This window comes from Dermacentor silvarum, chromosome 1, assembly GCF_013339745.2.
Source record: "Dermacentor silvarum isolate Dsil-2018 chromosome 1, BIME_Dsil_1.4, whole genome shotgun sequence".
Classification (NCBI taxonomy): Eukaryota; Metazoa; Arthropoda; class Arachnida; order Ixodida; family Ixodidae; genus Dermacentor; species Dermacentor silvarum.
The window spans coordinates 6,042,544-6,064,549 of NC_051154.1; the positions used below are offsets into that span (position 1 = coordinate 6,042,544).

The window sequence follows — 22,006 nt, forward strand, 5'->3', positions numbered from 1 at the left end:
CTCTGAGCTCGCTCACATCACGCCGTCTCGGAGGCCTCTTGCTTCTACTGCCACTTCCGCTGTCGGCGCTGCAGTCTGGCCTGCTCGGTCTTGGGGTGCTGAGTGAGCGTGAACCAGTGGCGCGTTGTTCTCAGTGCCGCCGGTTGGCGCTGACGCCGAAAATCCATCGAAGATTTCTTCCTTGTGGTTGGGCCTTAAGTTGCCCTTAACCAAGACGGGGGGGGGGTTTGCCTACGCGAGTTCGTATCTGCCGCCATTACCGTGCAGCGCATCCCGTCCGCACACAGATTGCGAAAACCACGAATAGCATCGCAAGTTGGCGCAGCGTGCACAAGATTGTGCCAGCTGCTTTGCATCCGCATCGCTGGTGGTTGCATAAGCGTCCATAGAAGAGGTGGAGAGGGGGGGGGGGGCAAGAAAGAACGATAAGCGAGCGGTGCCTGCGCTTTCTTTACAATCTCCCTCTCTCTCTCAGTGAGCGCAGAAATGTGCCGCGGGAGGTGCGCTGACCAAGTGCAAGGCTGGGTCGCTTGAAACGAAGCTGCAAATTTTGCAAGACTCGAAGCAGTAAGAGCTCGCGCAGTCGATGATATCAACGATTATGAAAACGATTAGGTGGGAGCGCCACAATCATGAAGGCTGGAAGCAGAGGCCATGCCGATCAACGGAAAAGGCAGGCTTTATGGGCCAGGACGAAACCCCCTGGGTGAAACTAACACGGTGGAGGCCGCTGACATTACTGAACTTTGGGAGCACGTCGCTATCGACGATGAAATAGGTGGTGCTTCAATGGAGGAGTTTCTGAGTGGAGATAGTGCTGCCTCAATCTGCGAAGAGATCTCCGAAGGAGCGATCGTTGTCGCAATGGAGGCGACGACAGCAGCGGCAGTGACGATGAGATTGACAGTGGCCTTTCTTTGACACTGACCCTGATGATCAACCAAAGTGCTCTGTCGTCGATTGAGTTGCTCATTGATTTCATGCATGCTAAATTATAGCCGCCAGTGTTCACGCAGCAGCCAGACTCTATGCACACTGCGATTGTGAAGCTGAAACTTCCACGAAAGCAAGTTCAGATTTGTGACTATTTCGGCGCACCTAACAATTGAAATGCTATTTAGAGGTATAAACTTTTTATTTTTCACAGCCTACTTTTTACAACGTCGTTTTATCGCAAGTGGCAAATTTGATTTTGGAATTACAAAGGTATAGTCAAGTCTTTTTTTTTTTTCGCCTCTTTACGGCAGTCTCGATATGGCGATGATTGGTTATGATGATCGGATTTTTATTCTTTTTGATATTGTTATAAGTGGACTGCACTGTACTCTGGGTGCATGGTGAGTCGGCCCGAGCGCCAGCATCTGACTGGAACAGGTCATCTGTTTTCTGAGTTGCATACCACCTTGAGGTGTGTCACATCATCATGGTCGAAGTTCGTAGCATTAGGAATCTTTTCAACGCGAGTGTGGCATCGATCGCTTTAAGGCGTGGATATAGTTCGGTGTTTTCAGCATGCCACCAGGGATACGTCTCGCCAGTGTTATCAGGATCGTCTAAAATTTGCCCTCTAGTTTGGCACATTGTACATGGCCTGCAGCAGCGCGGTGATCAGCTATTGGCGTAACGCATGTGCGTGGCGAGCAAGCACTTTTGTGTTTGGCGAAAGTGCAAACTTGGTATGCTCGCTTCAGTGCATCTGAACTGTCCAGCATTCTGTCGGCCAGCCAAGCTAGTGCACAATTCACTCTGGTCTAGTGGCTATGGCGTGAGATAGGACATCGTCTATTCTTGCGGTAAAGCGCGCTGAGTGCTGCTGGTCACGCTGACTGCGCTGGACGCTATTTTCGCCGCCGTCCGTTGTGCCAAACTATATCGGTGCCTTTAAGCTGATGTGTGTGCTGCCGACGTACTTGCACGAGCGAACATAAATACGACGTTTGTTCAACCCTAGAAAATTGTGGGAGTGCCGTACAAATAAGTGTGAATAATGATGTGCTACTCATGCCACTCGGTGCAAGAAAACACAGCCGCGCATATCTTTCTCTCGTGCACTGTAGTACAGCAAAGGAACAAGATACCCGTGGAGACGCCGTGAACTCAACTATGTTGGGGAATAGTCTCAGAGTTTGGCGCATCGTATACAGAACTGCATATCTCGATATCGATAAAAAGTGTTTCAGGGCCCCTTGAAGACAATGTCCATTTGCGCTATGTATTTCCTAGCACTGGACAGTGGCAGTGCGCATACCACTGCCTCTTCACAATCTCACTGCCATTGTCCTTTGGCAAACGGGACAGACTACCAGGCGGAGTCAGGAAAGCTGTGTAATCACTGCATCTAATGACATTCTTGATAAAGAGACTGCCTTTTTTGGAAAGAGCAGATTGGCGTATTTAAGAGTGGCGCTTTCGTGCATGGTATATAAAAGTATGAATTTTCCCAGGAACAAAATGTTGAATTTAGCACATCGTGTTGTCTACATCTCCCCTCTGTCCTTGTTCGCCAGCCGCTAAAATGTTATCCAAACTCTATCTTAGATTGGCAAGCCATTGTTTCAAGATGATGCTTAACAGTGACCTCATTAAGTTGTATGTTCAGGAGGTTTATTTTCATTCATCTATTTAGCTAATTGATTGTGTGTATGGCAGAGGAAATTGTTATTTTTCTTTATTGCAGATTTTTACAAGCAGGGAACCCCAGAATAAACCACAGTGGCTTTGCGCACTCAGTGTTTGCCCACTAATCAGTAGCCAAGCTGAGGCCACTGTCGCTTGTATTGGATGGTTGTCACTTTCCTCCTCTTGCGTAACTGTCGACCAGTGAGGTTACCATCTTAAAAAAGTGCTCCACACAGCCTTTCTTGAGGCCATATACTCAGCCATATACGAGTGGTTTGTATGGTAGGAGAAAGGAGTTGACCTAGTTCCGGTCAGCCTTTCCCCATTGCTACCAGCAAGTATATTGAAAAGGTTACAGAAAAAATCAATGAGTATCAGCACTACGTAATTGAATGCCTAATGTAAAGCTCTTGTCTGCGAATTTTGAGTGGGGACTTGGACATGGTATGCGTTACCATGAACTTTGTTTCCTATCTCTCATGCAGCACCAAAAGAACACTTTCTTTTTTGCGCCAGGAGGTGAAAATTCACATGAGAAGTGAAGCAGGTTTTCTTTTGAACATCATCACGGGCAACCAACTTTGGTGCTATATCCGTGACTCTGATATGAAACAAGCTTTGAGCCAATGGCCCTGATTACTGAGACCGAAAAAGGTGTGACAAGTGCCAAGGCAGTGGTTTTTGTTGGTGGAATTGTGCACTGGAAATTTGCACTGTACATGCACTGGGGCGCAAGCACTATAGCACAGCTTTGGGTAAAGTACCATCTTTAAAGGGCCCCTTACCAGGCCACAGCAAATTTTGGTTATACGCTGGAAGCTGTTACGTGCCCTCTGGGGAGCGTTCTACCGCAAGATTTTTTCAAATTTATTCAGTGATAGCCAAGATATTTAAGGGCCACGAACCCATTATTTTAGGAGGCGAGCACCACTGCCAAAAGAGAGAATCTCTCCACTTGCCCCATCTAGTTTCCGCAATTGAAATTCGTTCCCTGTGTTCTCCCATGCTGGCGCCGGACAAGTGCGTGATGCATGCGTCGCGGGCCCCGGCTTTTTTTTTTTTTTTTTTTTTGCTGTGCACCGCACTTCCGGTGACGGCCTCGATCGCACGCTGAGCACGAGAACACCTGACTAGTGGTATAAGTCAGTGCTGCACAAACACTGAGGCAGACGCAAGCGCATTACAGAGCATGATCGCGCACTGGAACACTGTAGAAAATGACATAGTTTCGTTGTCAGTGCCCACGACTGCACAACGTGAGAACAAGCGGACGAAACGGAAGTACATCTCTCTTGCTGCGGTGCGAAGTAAAACAAGAACATGCAAACATTCAGTTTCTGTGTTTTATTATTTCTTTAAACTTTAATTCATCTATTTAAGCAACAGATTACACAAATAACAGATGTTGCCTTGAATAATTCTCGAGGTCACGTGTCACTATGAGCGACGTCACAGCACAGACACATGTACGCAGGCGCACTTATGCATATACGTCAACCTTCTGGCTTGGAGCGTGGCACCTGCAAGAAGAAGGGCAAACGGCATTCGGTTTGAAATTTCATCTCTTTCCATGGCACATTGCGATGTAATACTTATCAGACACGATCGTTAGCGCGTGTTGTATGCACTGCGCTTGTCAGCTCAAAATGGCCAGAGCTGGTGAGGGGCCCTTTAAGGCATTCTTTTTGTCATCCAAATCGGCATGGTGCATTCCATGGCGATCAGTCTTGCAACACTCTACTTGCTCTGTTTCTGCATATTTTGCATTCTCGCCTTAGAGGGCCCTTCACCAGGCCACATAGCAAATTTTGGTTATATGCTGGAAGTTGTTACCTGCCCTCTAGGGAGCGTTCTACGTCAAGGATTTCTCAAATGGGTTCATCAATAGCCGAAATAGAAATATTTCAGTGCTGCGAACCCATGATTTCAGGAGCCAAGCTTAACCGCCCACGTAGACACTCTCTCCACTTGTCCCGTCTAGCCTCCGCAAGCGAAATTTCTTCCCTGCGTTCTCCTATACTGGAGCTGGAGGATTGCGTGATGCATATGGCAGGGGCTCCGCCCCGCCTTCTTTTTTTTTTCTCTCTCTCTCTCTGGCTTTTTTTGCTGTGCGGTGCACTTCCACTGACGCTCGCGCACGCGAGCTGTTGCGTTTGTCTCGTTTCGCACAGCGCACGATTTTGTGCACTGTGAACGAGAACACCTGACTTACAGTATATGTCAGTGCTACTCTGAGGCAGACCGCAGCGATGGCCTAACGGTAAAGCATCCGCCTCGTATGCGGGAGGTACCGAGCTCAAATCCCGGTGCCGCCGGGAACCCACCGGTTTTTCTAATGGGTAGAGATGTCCCCTGGCCTGGTGCTCGGCTGTCGTGGGGGTCCACATCTCGAAAGAGGGCCCAATAGGGATTTCAGCTCTTGTCTCTGGGCGCCTCTTGTCCAACCACAGACGGCCTTGTAGACGCGCATCCGCCGCGGCTGTGGGAGGCAAGTGCTGCCGCCGAGTACCTACCGGTGAAATAGGTACAAGCGCGCTCCCGGCCTGGTGCTCGGCCATTATGGGACCTCAACGCTTGGAAAGGGGTGTTTGACCTCAACTCGAAGGCGCCCCCACCTCAATAGGTGCTTGGGGCGCCACATGGGAAATGACCGCCATGGGAGCGGCCCAGACATCACTTTTTTTCCGTGCTCACGTTGGTTTCGACGGGAATTCAAGGCGCAGGCTCCTTTCCCAAGCGCATCATCCCTGAAGAAAGCCGAACGCCAGGCCGGGGCATGCTTGTACCCATTTGAACCAGTGGGTGCCCGGCGGCGGTGGGAATCGAACCCATAGCCTCCCGCAGCCGAGGCGGGTGCTCTACCACTAGGCCACGGCTTGTGGTACCCTGGATTTAACGAATCAATGAAGACAAGCAATCATTCACAGTAACGAATTGATAACGGTTACATAAAAAACTAGTTATCCAGTTATATTTCTGTTTATGTTAAGGCAGTCAAGTTTCATTATCAGATGACTGTGAGGCACCTTATCAAATGCTTTAGCAAAATCGATAAATATGGCATCATTTAGTATGGGAACAGCATGATGGAGGTCTGTGACTAATTCGAATAATTGTGTTTCACATAGACGACCGCACTGGAAACCATATTGGTTAGAAGTAAAATAATTGTGCTCGGTTAAATAGTTCATTATTGCGGATGATGTGATGTGTCCTAGTAATTTGCAAGGCATACTGGTTAGGGAGATGGGCCTGTAATTTGATGGCACGGAGGGATCGCCTAATTTCAGTATCGGAGTCGCACAAGAAATTTTCCAGGCTTCAGGCACATCTCCTGTGTCAATAGATTGTTGAAATATAGCTGCCAAAATGTGTGATATGACCGGCTTAGTATTAAGTAATTTAGGGCACATACCGTCTGGACCAAGTGATGAGTTATTTTGCGACGTTCAATAGCTAATTCGATTCCTTCATGAGCGATCACGATATTGACACATATACATGTTTATCTTTCACCGGTGGCCGCTTTCCACCGGCTAACAAATGTTAAACGTTATCGCTCGGCGCAGGACGCGCCTGTATCGGAAGTTTCTAGAACGTTATCGATGCTTCTTTTCGTTGCCTGTTATCACCGACGCTTATGTTATCTGATTGTGTGACCGACGCGAATTGTCTAGAACTTTCTGGAAGACACGCGGGCATCAGGGATTAATCTGGAACCTTCGATGACTCAGGTATAAAAGCCGACGCGTCTCGCCGCTGATCAGATTTTCGACGACCGCCGACTGTGTTCGCCGCTTTCGTTGTGCTTTGAGTGTACCTTGCTTTTGTGGGCACAGGTTCGCCCAATAAACAACCAGTTCCGTTGTACAGTTTTACGACTGTTTTCTTCAGCGTCACTACTATGTGACAATATCATTCATAGTGGCGATAATGGAGTCAAATTTTAGATCAGCAGAAAAGGGCTCCTCCTCAGTGAAAACCGAACCAAAGAATAGGTTTAACTCTTACGCAGCCTCTGATGGGGACAAAATCTCACCGTCCTTAGTTAAATGAATGGTTAATACTGGGATATCTTCTGGAAATTCCACTTTCCAAAATGTTTTAGTATTTGTTAGCAAAGCATGTAAATTGTCATTTAGAAATTTTGTCTTTAGCTATTATTTCTTTATATTGCATAAACTTGTTTGCTTTCTATAATTTTCCCAATCACCATCAGAGTCTGAGAAACCGGCTTTTGAGTACAAGCGCTTTTTCTTGTTGATGCACCGCTTTACGTGCAAGGTGATCCATGGGCTGTGACTGATAGTGATTTTAGGAATGCATTGATGTTTTAGTTGTAAGAGTTTCTCGTGAGCCATTCGCCAGTTTTCGTTAGTATTTCGATTATGGAAATTTTAAAAAAATTATCTTAGAAAGATGACAAGTCGGATAGAAGGTGCTCCACATCCGCCCGTTTGTAGTTGTATATATTGTGAGACAAGGTTTAGGCAGTCAGACTCTCCTTTATTCTCCCGAGTGAGAGCCCCGCTACCAGGCCCCAAAACGGTGATGATGACAATGTACAGATGAGAATATGAAGCGTATGAATAATGCTCACACTAATTTCCCCGCGCGCGCAAGCGGCCAGCCAGGCCGCGACTTAGCCAGGAGGGAGGCGCCGAACGAATCGTTTGAGACGCGAAACGTGAACAATCTCTGAACCACGATAACGATGGTCGGAAGAAACCTCGATGGGAGTAACGCGATAGTTCACTGGGGATGTTTGTTCATTAATAATGTAAAGGCCAAGAAAGCGCGATTCAAACTTCTCACACAAACCGGGTGTACGAATGGGCGTCCAAAGGAGCACTTCATCTCCAGGACGAAAGGAGACGTCACGACGAGAGATGTTGTAACGTTGCTTGCGGTCGAGTTGACTTCTGTGTTGAAGCGAGCACGGTCACGACATTCGTCAAGTCGCGAGACGAACTGTTCTGGTATACTGGCCGAGGTGTTAGTTGGGGCAGTTAAGAAAGCGGCGTCGATGGTGAATGTCGGCGAACGGCCGTAAACGAGGTAGAAGGGTGAGTACCCTGTAGTTCGCTGGATGGCAGTGTTGTGAGCAAACGTCACAAAAGGTAAAAGTTTGTCCCAGTTGTCGTGGCTTGGCCCGATATACATTGCTATCATATCTGTTAACGTGCGATGAAATCGCTCTGTTAAGCCATTTGTCTGGGGGTGGTACGCGGATGTCGTCTTATGAACTGTGCCACATGCTCTGAGTACTTCTTCGATCATTGTTGACATGAGTCTTGCCGCGATCACTCAACAGTACACGAGGTGCACCATGACGCAGCACAATGGCATCCAGAAAGAAGCCGGCAACGTCTGAGGCGGAACTAGAGCGTAGAGGTGCGGTCTCTGTGTACCGTGTGAGGTGGTCGACAGCTGTCACGATCCATTGATAACCTGCTGGCGTCATGGGTAGAGGTCCGACCAGGTCAATTCCAACGATGGCAAAAGGTGTCTCGGGACATGGGATGGGCTGTAAAAGGCCAGCAGGAGGTGAAGTCTGTCGTTTCCGCCGTTGACACTGGACGCAAGAAGCGACGTACTTGGCCACAAAGGTAGACATGCCCGGCCAAAAGAAACGGCTCCTAACGCGGTGGTATGTTTTGTGGAAACCCAGGTGGCCAGTGGATGGGTTGTCGTGAGAGGCTTCAAGGATTTGCGTGCGCATCGAACGTGGAAGAACAGGTACCCAGTGGTGGCCGTCGGTGTTGTAAATGTAGTGGTGCAACACGTCATTGTCGAGCTTAAATAGTCGCAGTTGTCGACGTAATCGGGCATTTGGTGCAGAAATAGTACTGCAGAGGCGTTGGATGATGCTGCTGCAGTAGGGATCAGAACGTTGACACGAGGCGAACCGAGTTCCGCGATTAGAGAGAAGATGGCGTGTCGGTAACCGCTAGAGGTAATAACGCAAGTGGAGACTTAGTCTTATTATCAAGTGGTGAGCAATGGAGAGACGTGCTCAAAGATAATGGTGGCAGGGGGCAGCGAGACAAAGCGTCAGCATCCTGATGCTTTTTCCCAGACTTGTAGACAACGTCGAAATCGTACTCTTGTAATCGGACCACCCAGCAACCAAGGCGTCCAGACAAATTTTACATTGACGACAACCAGCATAAGGCATGGTGGTTGGTTATGACTGTGAAGTGGCGTCCATAAAGATATGGTCGAAACTTTTGTATGGCCCAAACTACTGCGAGGCATTCCTGTTCTGTTATCAAGTAGTTCTTTTCGGCAGCCGTTAATGCGCGACTGGCATAAGCAACGACTCTCTCTCGTGTAGTGGTATCACGCTGTAGAAGGACAGCACCGATCCCATGGCCACTAGCGTCGGTGTGCAAACAAGTTGGTGCGTTCTCATCGAAGTGACACAGGACGGGTTCAGATGTCAAGGCTTGCTTGAGGGCTTGGAAAGAAAGCTCGCAGTTGTCTGTCCAAGTGAGAGCAGTGCCCGACGTCAGCAACTTGTGCAGCGGCGACGCCGTAGCAGCAAAATGACTGATGAAGCGGCGGAAGTAGGATGCCAGGCCCAAGAAGCTTCTTAATAATTGTTTTTGATTTTCGGGGTGGAGGGAAGCGAAGCACGGCAGCAACCTTGTCGGGATCTGGTCGAACGCCATCTTTACTGATAAGGTGCCCCAACACTTTGATGTTCTTTCGGGCAAAATGGCATTTTTTTGTGTTGAGTTGGAGTCCAGCGTTGGAAACGCTCAAGATGCTGACGAAAAGTTGTAGAAAAAATAACGATGTCATTTAAATAACACAGACAGGTCTTCCACTTAAGGCCGCGTAAAACTGTATCGATCATGCGTTCAAATGTTGCAGGAGCATGACGTTGAATGACGTTGAATTTGTAAAGCCCATCAGGCGTTGCAAAGGCTGTCTTGCTCTTGTCTGCTTCGTCCATGGGTATTTGCCAGTACCCAGATCGGAGGTCTAGACTTGAGAAATATTCAGCGCCCTGGAGGGAGTAAATGGCATCGTCGATTCTTGGCATCGGATATACGTCTTTGCGCGTGATCTTATTAAGTGCTCGATAATCGACGCAAAATCGTACAGAGCCGTCTTTCTTGCGGACCAATACAACAGGAGACGACCAAGAACTGGACGATGGTCAAATGATGTCTCGTTTAAGCATGTCGTCAACGTTGTCCGCAATGATTTTCCGTTCTACGGAAGACACGCGATACGGGCGGCGGCGTACAATAGAACTGCCTTCGGTTTCAATGCGATGCACTGCGACAGAAGTGCGCCCCAGAAGTTTGGAGTTAACGTCAAATAAGGCGCTGTGTTTTTGCAGTAGGGCCAAAAGGTCTTCTTTCTGGGCAGCAGTCAAATCGGGATTTATCGCGTCCTTTAGAGCAGTGGCAGCAGCATGATCATCAGTTGTGGTAGACAAAGGTGGTGATTCGGTGTGAAGAGGTACTAGCGAAAGAGGTTCCGTGTCTGTAAAGCAAGTCACAGTGGTGCCCTGGGAGAGCACAACTGGCAAAGAAGTAGGGTTATGAACAGCGACGAACGTTCTACCGTCCTGAAAACGCACCAGGCTAGGAGTAATGCTAAGCTCGCCAGAGATGCAGTGACTCCTGGGTGCAAGAAACACATCACCATTAACAATAGTGTCGGAAGTCAGCGTTAAGATATGCTCATTGCCCGCGGGAATTAAACAATCGGTAGACGTGATGAAACGTAGTGTGTGAGCATCGACAGCGGACGAAGATTCAGTGTCTGTCATATGAATAGTGCGCTGGCGACAAGAGATGAAAGCTGACGCTGAGGACAGGAAGTCCCATCCCAAAATCATGGTATAGGTACACGAAGATAGCACGGCAAACTGAATGTGGTGAAGGATACCATCAATGAAAACACGTGCAGTGCAAACACCGGAGGGCTGAACAAGAACTGCATTAGCACAACGAAGCGGAGGGCCATTATATGGTGTCTTCACTTTTCGCAATCGAGAACACAAGTCAGTACTAATAACCGAAAGCGATGCACCCGTGTCAACCAAGGCTTCAGTCCGTATACCTTCAACAAACACCAAAAGTACATTTGACGGGCGCGTCGGAGGAGTTTCACGTTGTCCAATGGATGCAGCTTTCCCTCCTGAAGCTGCACAATTTAGTTTTCCGGGCGGTGATCGGAGGACGAAGTAGCCGGTCGAAGAGGGGAAGAGGAGCGCCGCATCGGTGATGGAGAGCGACGGCGCGGGAAACATAATGAACCGGCAGCATTGAATTCCTGCGGAGATGGGGAACGTTGCGGATAATAATCGTAGTAAGAACGCCGCCGTTGTGGGATCGGGCCAGAAAACTCATCCCTCTCAAACCCGTCATAGCCACGCCTTTCATCTTGCGGACGGCGTCGGCAAAACCTTGAAATGTGGCCACGGATGCCGCAATAGTAGCAAACAGGTCGAGGTGGGCTCCATGCGTTGTAAGATTCATGAGGTGGTGGTCGCGCAGTGATGGGATTCAGGGACCCGTGCATTGCAGGCGGCTGCTGTGGTGGCTGCTGCAAGGGTGGCACCAGGGAGGCAACCTGAGCATAAGTTGGCGTAGGTGCCTGCTGTGATGGCTGCCGGGAGGGTGGCACTATAGAGGCAACCTGGGCGTAAGTGGGCGTAGGGATGGGTTGCGGGCTCGGGACTTGTGGACAGGTCACGGCAGCTATCTCTTCCCTCACGATATGGCGGAGGTCGGCACCAGGAGGGGACATATGGACCTCAGGAGGGGTAGACGATGCGTGGGCGTGCAGCTCTTCACGGATGATGGAGCGAATTAGGGCACGTAGTTCGCTGTCGTTGGACGCCTTGATATCAGAAGTGTCAGGGTGTAAGCGAAGCATATTAAGCTCATCTAGGCGCTGACACGTACTGATGATGTCAGCGATGGTAGTGGGGTTCAGCACGACAAGAGCATTGAATGCCAGAGTCTCAATACCCTTGAGCAGGTGGCGTACACGGTCACTCTCTGGCATCGAGGTGTTCACACGGCGGCAGAGGGTGCGCACGCCCTCTATGTACGAAGTGTACGACTCGCTTGAGCGCTGGACACGCTCAGCAAGCTGCTTCTTGGCAATATCTGAGCGGACAGAAGAGTTCGCGAAAATCTGGCGTAGGTGGTGTTTAAACGTGCTCCAGTTGACGAAATCGAGCTCGTGGTTATAAAACCAAGTTCTTGCGACGCCGGTAAGGTAGAAGGCGACGTGCCTAAGTTTTTCAGATTCGTTCCAGTGGTTAAAGTCACTCAAGCGCTCGTATAGCTCCAACCAGTCTTGAACGTCTTCACCGGGAAGTCCAGCAAACACCGGTGGATCCTTCTGAGGGGTGGTGACCGTCCAAGCAGGGGTTCTCGCCGGAGCAGGCAAGGTGGATGTCGCGGTAGTGGCCTGCTGGTCTTGAGACATGGTCGAGTGTAGTTGGTAGAGGCGGCGACCCGAGCGGAGCTCCAGGGATGTAGCGTAAGTGAAGCTGGAGAGAGACCGGCAGCGAGAGGACGAAGGAACCGGACAGCAGGCTCCACCACTTGTGAGACAAAGTTTAGGCAGTCAGACTCTCCTTTATTCTCCCGAGCGAGAGCCCCGCTACCAGGCCCCAAAACGGTGATGATGAGAATGTACTGATGAGAATATGAAGCGTATGAATAATGCTCACAATATATATATATATATATATATATATTCGTCTTTTCTGGCTTTTTGACTTTTATCATGGCTTCGCTGTGCATAGCATTGTGTTCACTAATACGTTCCAGTACATGAATGCGTATATTCTCTGGATAAGTAGTAAGCACTAAATCAAGAACAGAACTTCCGCGTGTTCGGAGAGAAACCATTTGCGTCAAGTTTAACAATGAAATTGTATCAAGTAATTCCGTACACTCATTTCTTTTTGTACCGCCCGCAGGTGTGCATGTCTGTCAGTCTATTCCTGGATGAATAAATCCCCGGCTAATATTATTGGTAATGTTGGATGCTTGTACTGAACAAAACTAAATGAATCGTTCAAATTGTTCACAAATTCAATAGAAGCGTCTGGTGGACAATAGCACACCCCGACGATACAAGTTGCGCCTGGTGACAGTTCCAATACAATCCACAAAAGTTCTAAATATGAGTTGGTGTCTAATAGTTGTTCCTGAAAATTATTTTTTATGGCAATCATAGTGCCGCCGCCGCACTGATCTGACCTGTCCTTTCAAAAAAATATTGAAATCGGTGGACAGAGTGAGTTCACTATTAGAGACACCAGGGTTCAACCATGTCTCCGTAACAAGAACTAAGTCAGCGCTACTAAAGTATTATTGCGCAACAGAGATTTCACGGATGAGCTGTGTCCTGCCACGGAATGCAATCGTGCAATCCTCCTCGATAGGTTTGCAGCCATGATCGCGTCAATGAATCGCCAAGAACCCACCGGTGCCATTTTTTACGTTATTGCAGTGTTCGTGGAGCCGATCATTGAGGCAACGCCCAGTTTGCCCGATATACGAGGTGTGTTCAAAGAGAAACCGAACTTTTGAAATAGCGCGCCAAACGGCAGAGGGAGTGCGCTACGGCTACTGAGCGCATGTAGCGGCAGGTTTAGACAATAAACTGCCATTTGCCGCGTTTTGCTCTTACCGTTAGTTGGCGAGCTATAGCCGCTGAAGTGAGCACGTGAACAAGCTGTTCTTCGGATTGGTGCCAAAGTGACAATGAAGGAATTGGAAGAACAGCGTGTGTGTGTGAAGTTCTGCTACAAAGTTGTGAAAACTTTCACCGAGACATTTCAGTTGCTTAGCCAAGCATACGGGGAGGACTGTATGAGTCGCATGCAGTGCTATGATTGCTTCAAGCATTTTGAAGACGGAAGAATGGCGGTCGGGTGACGATCCCAAGCCTGGACGACCTTCCACATCCACAGATAATGACCACGTCGAGAGAGTTCAAACTGTGATTCGTGCAAATCGGTGTTTGTCTGTTCGAGAAGTCGCTGATGAAGTGGGTATCAGCGTAGGATCATGTCATGAAATTTTGAGTGACAAACTTGGGATGCATCGTGTCAGTGCAAAATTCGTGCCGCGTTTGTTGACTGACGAAACAGAAGCAGGCCCGTGTTGAAATCAGCCAGGAACTGCTCGCCACTGCCAATGACCATGAAAACTTTCTTAAGAACTTTTTAACAGGCGATGAGACATGGGGCGCTATAACGTAAAATGATTCCAAACTGTTTTGATTCCAATTTCTGCAATCAGCCTCCACGATTGGTCAAAGCATTTTCGGGCCACTCCCAACTTCGCCTGTCTGTCACGCGACGTCACGAAAACCGTGATAGCTCCCCATCTGATATAACGTGTACACACTGATTATGCATGGATTAAACCGCACAATAGAGAAATAATCATTCCTGATTCGACGCCTTTACACCATTAGCCCTCTGCTATTGGTCCAATGTTTTCTGGCTACGCCCGCTTCGCCTGTCTGTCACGCGACCTCACAAAACCACGAAAACTCACCACGTCAAAGTGACGTGTATGCGAAAAAAATGCATTCATATGCCGAACAAAACTGAAAAATTTTCTGAATAGCCACAGACTGCCCCGTTCCGAAAGAAATAGCAGATGGCTGCCCGCCGATCGCTCAGGCCCTCGCTACTCGCACCTGCCGGTGAGCATGTAATTTTTTGCGCATGATAAACCTTTTTGCGTGGCAGTTAAACGTGATTGAGCACTTTCGGCATGCATACAACATCGCTCTGCCTACTCTTCCTTGCTGAGGATCTGTTATAACGGCATTCTTATCCTTCCGTTGCACGCCGCCGCAATTGTCGACCAGCCACCGCAAGTTACGTAAGGCGAAGCGGACCAATCGGAGAAGCCGGCACCACCCTCTTCATGTGGTTATCTATTTTCACTGCGCTGGCTCGGCCCCATCGAAACCCTCTCTACTAGAGCGTGTTCCTCGCCTGTTGTCAGCCAATTGGATAAGCAAAACCGCTGAGTGTAGACAATGTTGTTGGTTTTGAAAGCGAACAAAGGTGACCTCCTTTAAACGAGGAGATTGTTTGATTGCATTGTTCAGACAACGCTGGGGTTCACCGCCCGATGCTTGCGTCGGTGGTTACTTAAATTTGACGTGAGGAGTTTGGAATCAAAACAGTGTGGAATCCTTTTACGTTATAGCGCCCATGGATTTATGGCTATGATGTTGAAACGAAAGTGCAGTCATTGCAGTGGGTGGCCAAAGGTTCTCGTCCAAAAAAAAGCACGCATGAGTCGGTCAAAAATGAAGGTGATGTTGGTTGTGTTTTTTGACTGCAAAGGCATTGTCCGTCAGGAATTTGTTGCCACATGGTCAGACGGTAAACAAAGAAGTTTACCAGGGAATCCTAGCATGTTTGAGAGATTCTGTGCGCAGTAAGAGGCCTGAATTGTGGGAAAATCAGGCTTGGATGTTGCATCATGACAATGCCCCGGGTCGCGCGTCGCTCCTTGTCCACAGCTACTTAGCGAAACACCACACTCCTGTTGTGCCCCACCCACCATATTCTCCGGAAATAGCCCCAGCAGACTTTTTTCTATTCCCCAAGCTGAAAACCACCTTGAAAGGACGTCGTTTCCAAACCGTAGAGGAGATCCAGGACAATGCGAGAAGAGACCTGCGCACCATTCCCGAAAGTGCATTCCAGGAGGCTTTCCAAAAATGGAAGAAAAGATGGGAAGAGTGCATTGCCAGTAGAGGGGACTACTTTGAAGGAGACATAAAATGTTGTACCATAAGCACTAAAGGTGTTATAGCAAAAGTTTGGTTTCTTATTAAACCCAGCTCGTATTGCTTCCCACATGAAAGCAGGAGGTTGTACACCACAGGGTGAACACACTCGACGAACTTTTTGCGGTTCTTTATGGAACTTTTTGACGAACTTCCCCGCTTTCATATGGGAAGCAGTATATCGGGCAAACTGGGCATTGCCTCAATGATCGGCTCCGCGAACACCACAATAACGTAAAAAATGGCACCGGTGGGTTCTTGGTGATTGATTGTCGCGATCATGGCTTCAAACCTATCGAGGATGATTGCACGATTGTGTCCCGTGGCAGGACGCAGCTCATCCATGAAATAACTGGAGCGCAGGTGATTGCAAAATTGGGTGATAAGTGTGTTAGTTTCCCTTCACTGGCTCTCACAGAAAAAGAACCAAGTTTCTTGGAGGCGGCGTCACTTGACTCATAACTATGTTACACGAATGCGCAATCCTTTTTTTCTTCATGTAAGCGCATGCGCAGTCTATACTGCTTCACATATATAAACCGATTCAGTGGCACAATAAATTTAATTGAAAGTTTGTGCTTGGTGTGTGTTCTTCTCTCACGTCCGTGTCTTTTTGTTGTGCAATAATACTTGAGTCATGGATTACCAACTTGCCCGGAATGCTGCTCTCATTAAGTCAGCGCTGCAGTATTCGATGAATGTGCAAAGTTGGTGTTTGTTAAGAACACTTCGAAAATTGGATACGACAATAGGCGTGTGCATGCAATGGTTTATGTGTCATTCAGTGTTGGCACGAGGTTCGTGCCTTTGTAATTGAACAATCACGGAGTCGTTTGTATGTTAAAATCCCTACAGTCTGTTACCGAGGAGAAGCTTGTAAAGAGCAGCTTATAGTGTATAATAAGTTTTTCTTGCATAATGACAAGTTTTATAATAACTCGAGATTGTTCTTGTTATTGTGTTTAGCCTTTGTATAATGCCTGTTTCTTAGTTTTTGTTTGCTGGATTTCATGTGCTCTATATTTTTAGAGTATCAATGTACCGTACCCCCTCACACAATACGCCAAATAGGAGTTAGTGAGGAATATGTAAATAATAATTTTATTCCCACATATTTCTTTTTTGTCCTTCCAGCTGGTGCATTTCATGTTTATTTGTAAACTCTTGCTTTATCTCTGGCAGCTCACGACATACGCTTTGCGCTTCTGTCCCGAGTTGTTAAAAAGTTAGTGCAATACATGTCAAACATTGTTCTTCCACAATCTTACATTTGTGCAAGGGTGCAATGTGAGTGGTAGGTTTACGGCATTGTTTTGGTTATGGACTTATATTCACACTCAAAAAGAAAAGCCTAAATTACAGTTGCATCATATTTTTCCTAATTTTAACGCGATAGTGTTAAGGGCCTTGTGTCGCAGAAAATCCGGCTTCGGTGTGCGATGTCGGCGGGTGGTGGAGAAAATCATCCCCAACCACCCTGACCGTGCAGGCCCTCCACGTGATGCAAGTTTTGGTGAACAAAAATGAATTTCTCACAGTGAAATTCGTCAGAAAAATTACGACTTTACCATTGGAGGTCAGATTCGCCGTCGGATTGTTTACCAATCGGCGTCGAATTGTAATTTGAATGTACGAGAAAACATAATTTTGCTACGAGGAAACTCGAAACACAAACCCCTTTTCCAGCATTTCTACCAGACCTACAGCCGCGCGTTCGGGTACTTTACTTGCAAAAATGATATCCAGTGGCGCTCGCATCCTAGGCAGGTCAAATTGGGACTTCGCCTGCTAATATGTTTTGGACACGCACGCGCTCGTCGGGCCACTAGCAAACAAATAATAAAAAAAGGTGCTAGGGCCTTCACATTTTAATATAAGACCACTTATATTGCCCCTGGAAGAACTTCTTTCCAGCAATGCATTTCTGTTTAAAAGTGAAGCCGACTTTAAGGGGATCGGTGTAAGCTTGGTGTTTGTAAGCTGGCTTTCCCACGTTCAGTATTGTAGTGAATGAAGCCTACTTGCCGTATGCGGACGATGCGATGCGAACGGGCCCAGATAACGCTATCGCGTTCTGCTCTTAAAGGCGAAGCTTAAGCGTCCTACAATTTTTTGAACCATGCTTTCGCACTGTGACACCACCTTGAGCCACAGTGAGCAGTGATCATTTTAAATGTACCACTTGCGCTTCCATCCACTAAGATGCTGGCAGTGCCTTGCCATAACAGCACCTTTTGAAATTTGCCTGTCTTGTTCTGTTTTGCTGGTTGCCTTGTGTCAACAGATGGTGCCACTGTGTGGTGAAGGATCCTGCATCAGGCTATGCTTAGAACACGTTGCAGGTTATTCATTGCAAAGTAATTGAGAAACGACCATTTGTCAAAGGTCTTAGTAACCAAGTGGGTCGACATGCACTCATTACTGGTGTTCTGCCAAACATGACACCCTGAAGCATGGGCTTAGGCTTTCCCTTGCTACTATGATTCACATGGTGGACCATAGGACTTGATTGGTCAACGCACACACTCCTGACCCCAGTAGTGACCCTTTTAACGGTTACATCTGTCTTCGTGAAGTTTAGAGAACAGATCGAACACGCATCATCTCCTGCCGAAAATGCCTATTTTCGGCCTGTCATAGGAAGATTTTCAAGTGAAAATGGTAGCTCACAGTGAATGTTTACAGTATTTATCCAATTCTAACACGTGCCTTCTTTTTCCATTAATTGGTCCGAAAATTATGTGTGAAATTCAGTCGGATATGAAACCAAAACCACATTCACAGCGTTCACAACAGCCTACCATTAGAGTCAGCATATCCAGTGTCATCACCTTTGCCACATGGCAACAGAAGTACGATGCTTGTGTAGCGTAACAACAATGCGCTGCTTTCAGTCTTTGATTACAAAAGCTCATTAAATAAATAAGTTATTTTACATGCTAAGCTAGTGGCAACAAGTGATGTGTTTTTGGCATTCCTGTGAATTGCATGCATCGCAGGACGAACTAACGAATTGGTTAGTCTAGGCGAGGGCTACCATCCCATTTGTGACTGTTGTTGAGTCATTTGAGAAATGCAAAATATCAAATATGCAATTTACCATACAGAGGACTTACTGTGGGTCATAGACAGCAGTAAAGTGTTGTCTGAGAGTTATGAAGATATCACGTGTAAATAAATCTCTATTCTGTGGAGGTAAACTTTAGGGGTGTGCGAAAAGAAGAGTGGCAGAAGCGAAATAAATTGAATATTTTTCAAATAAATAGCTTGCAAATAATGTACAGCCTTCTCAACAGCATTTTTTTTTCTGTCATTACACTGCAGATTATGAAAAGGGCTTTATTAAAAGCACAAAGGAAGCATTAGGAACAACTAAGCAAATTGTTTGCAAACTCGGGGCTCCTCGGAGCATATGCGGTCATATGAAGGCAATGTCGTTGCCAATTATTACCTGTGTGTACCTTCGCAACCACACCACACGTGCTTGTTTTCTGCAGCAATGGCAGACAAAGAAAAAAAGTACTTTTTCTCTAGTTCGAATGGTTGCAACAGATGGTGCAGCTATTCCAATGAAAGGTATTTAATCTGATGAGAGGACATAAGTGCTGAATTTATAGATACATAGTACCAAGCAATGCCATGCCGAATGCAGTCTAAATATTTTATTGCCAGTGATTGTGTTTAGCGAGAAAAAAGTCTTGCTGTCTCAGTACGTTATGTGCACTGTGGATGGGATCAAAGTTATCTCATTTTCCTTCAATTTCATATGAAGCTTGATTGTGCACATTCGACAACGTAAAGTGTTCCAATTTTGGAGTGATGACTATTCGATTTGATGGCTTAATCGAATAATGACTGTTCAATTCGAGGACCAAATCGAATAGGACAGTATTCAATTCGGAGGCGTGCACCATTTTTCTAGCAAGAAAATCGAGTGCACATCAAATTTCTACTTTGTTTAGAAAGTGTCATGTCATTTCTGCATTAGTTTTCCGCTTTGAACACATAGAAAGTGGTTGCGTGTTCAATTTGGGGGCGTGTTATAATCGGTCAAATGCTTCCAAATTAATCGGCGGTGTGTTGTGGCATTTTTTCTGCCTCATGTTTAATTCGACCAATTACGTCGGTCCCGTCGGGATCAAATTAATGGTAGTCGACTGCATAGTAACTAACACCCCAGTAGCTTTGGTGGCATCTGTGATCACGGAATTGGCACGTTTGGGGTGTCATATTTTTACCTTATGGACAAGCAGCGCCATCTTTCGTGTTCAAACCATTGATGACAATGACACCCCAAAAAAGTCGCAGTTTCGCCCAAAAGGGGGAGCATCAATTGCTGTAGCAAATTAGTGGACCTCAAACGGCGTAAGAATAGTAGTTTTATCGGTTGTGTAAACTTGAAAACATTTGCTTGCTAACTAAATTAACGAGCGTGGTGTCAGCGCGCACAAGCAAACATGTACACATTACACTCGATGACCGCGGACACTCGCTGTCAAAACGCTGGCGTAAGCAAGCACGGCATCAGCAGCAGCGAGCGAAGTGACCTTCGTTCGGTCTATAGCTTCAACGGAAACTGAGCGGCAAAAGCACAGCGCGCACAAAGCTATGAGCCGTCTGCCGGTCGCTTTCAAGATACTGCACGTGCTAACGCCCATGGCCGCACAAAGTACGCAGCTGCTTGCAGAGTAGAAGTCGCACTCCCTCCCTTCCGCGTAGCCTTCCCACTTTCCATCTTTTGCGCTCGAAATTGAGTCACCAGTTCCTCTTGCGCTAAGTCGCGAAATACGCAGTTAGTGCCGGAGCACAACGCTGCCCCCCTCTCCCTGCCTCCCATCCCCTCACGGGCTTTCACGCGAAGGAAGACATCGCGGTTGCTCTCCACCGTGCATTCGCTCTCCGTGAAAGCATGCGTCCCTTGCGTCATTTCACTTGCACATACAGCATACGGTGCACGGCGACGATTTTATTGCCCTTGGACTTTATACGGAACCTTACGGCGATGGCAGAAATTCGCTTGCAGTGTCCATATAATTGCTATTGCATTAAAATGATTGGCAGCTGCATTTGTATAGGAAATACAGTTGCAGCTGACCATTTTTATTACTGTTGATGTTGAGACTACCTAATTTTGTCTGCCTTTATGCAAGTATGTGTCCACGTGCATTGCAGAAATGAGGATTTCATTGACTAAAGTGAATGCATCTTTTCAGAACAAGCTGAGCCCCACTGATCCGGTCAGCTTCTTTGACTCTAAAAGCAGCAAGAAGGAACGTGACAAAGAGCCCGACACTGAGAAGCACTAGATCTTCGCCTGCTGAAGCATATGTGAAATAAATTGTGTGAGGTTGATATACAGTCGATTTACTGCACTGTTCTGGGTGAATGGTCTGTGCAGTCATCATTAGCCAATTTATGTCCACTGCAAGACGAAGGTCTCTCCCAGCGATCTCCAGTTACCCGTCTTGTGCTAGCTGATTCCAAATTATGCCTCCTAATTTCATCACACCACCTAATTCTCAGCTGCTCCCGACAACGGTTCCTTTCTCCTGGCACCCATTCTGTAGCTTTAACAGCTCACTTTTTTTGCTCTTAATATCAACTACTACCATTTACACTCCTATCCACACTGCTGTCTATGTTTGCTGTGTGTAACCAGGCCACAGCAAATTTTGGTTATGTGCTGGAAATTGTTACATGCCCTCTGGGGAGCGTGCTGCCGCAATAATTTTTCACATTACAGTTGAACCCCGCTGATATGTTTTTTAAGGGACCCTAAAAAAAAAACCGTAAGAGCCAGGAAACTCAAAAGCCGAGAAACAGGAAAAATTTAGAAATGAGAGCAGTGTCGAACTGCATACAACATTTTAATTCTTCCTTGTGAAAAAATTCGTAGTTTCGCCCGAAAGCCGAAGCATTGATTGCGATAGCAAATTAGCCGAGAGCCATACAAAATAAGGATAGTAGCTTTATCGTCCGTATAAACTTGTAAACATTCACTTATTAACTATATTAACAAGCATGGTGTCAGCGCCCACAGGCAAAGATGAACACATAACACTCGATAAGCGTGGACATGTGCTGTCAAACGCTGGCGTAACGAAGCGGCGCTTCAGCAGCGAGCGAAGTGACCTTCGTGCTGTGTAAGCAGTCTGACTAGTAGCGCCACCTACCAGCCTCGGCACACAGCCAGCCCTGAAGCCAAGCCTAGGCGTGAGAAGTGTGCGCGAGAGTGCGGTGCGCGCGTTGGCTTTCGTCGCATTTTTGGAGGCGCCATGCCTTAGTAATAAGTTCATTATTAATGGTTCTCGAGCCTTAATTACGTTTCGGCCAGCAGCCGGCCCTCGCCGCCCCTCACAACTGGCGCAGTCGACCCCGAACCATGCCTGAAACATTGCCTCTCGCCCGCCTCGTGAAGTGACTCGCCAGCCAACGCTCTTTCCTTTGTGCAGTTCCTGCCGCCCGACGCAGCCTCGCCCGCTTCGTCCTAGCCATTTCGCGCCTTCGCCCTTTGTGTTTCGCCGACCGTCGTGTTGACACTGACGCCTGGCCGTCCGATAAAGTAGCTTGCCTACAGTGC

The 22,006-nt window shown here is 47.4% G+C and overlaps 1 protein-coding gene across 3 annotated transcripts in view; it reads left to right on the plus strand.

Moving 5' to 3' along the window:
- The window catches only part of LOC119456281 (N-alpha-acetyltransferase 10-like), a 71,332-nt gene extending 50,554 nt beyond the window's left edge, over positions 1-20,778 (plus strand). For all 3 annotated transcript variants that reach the window (XR_007465285.1, XM_049660874.1, XM_037717980.2), the window contains one exon: positions 20,640-20,778. Coding sequence is in view for 1 of the 3 variants with exons in the window: in XM_037717980.2 (XP_037573908.1) it covers positions 20,640-20,732 (93 nt within the window). In the remaining 2 variants the exon portion in view is untranslated. The remainder of the gene's footprint in view (positions 1-20,639) is intronic.
- Positions 20,779-22,006: the final 1,228 nt, after the last annotated feature.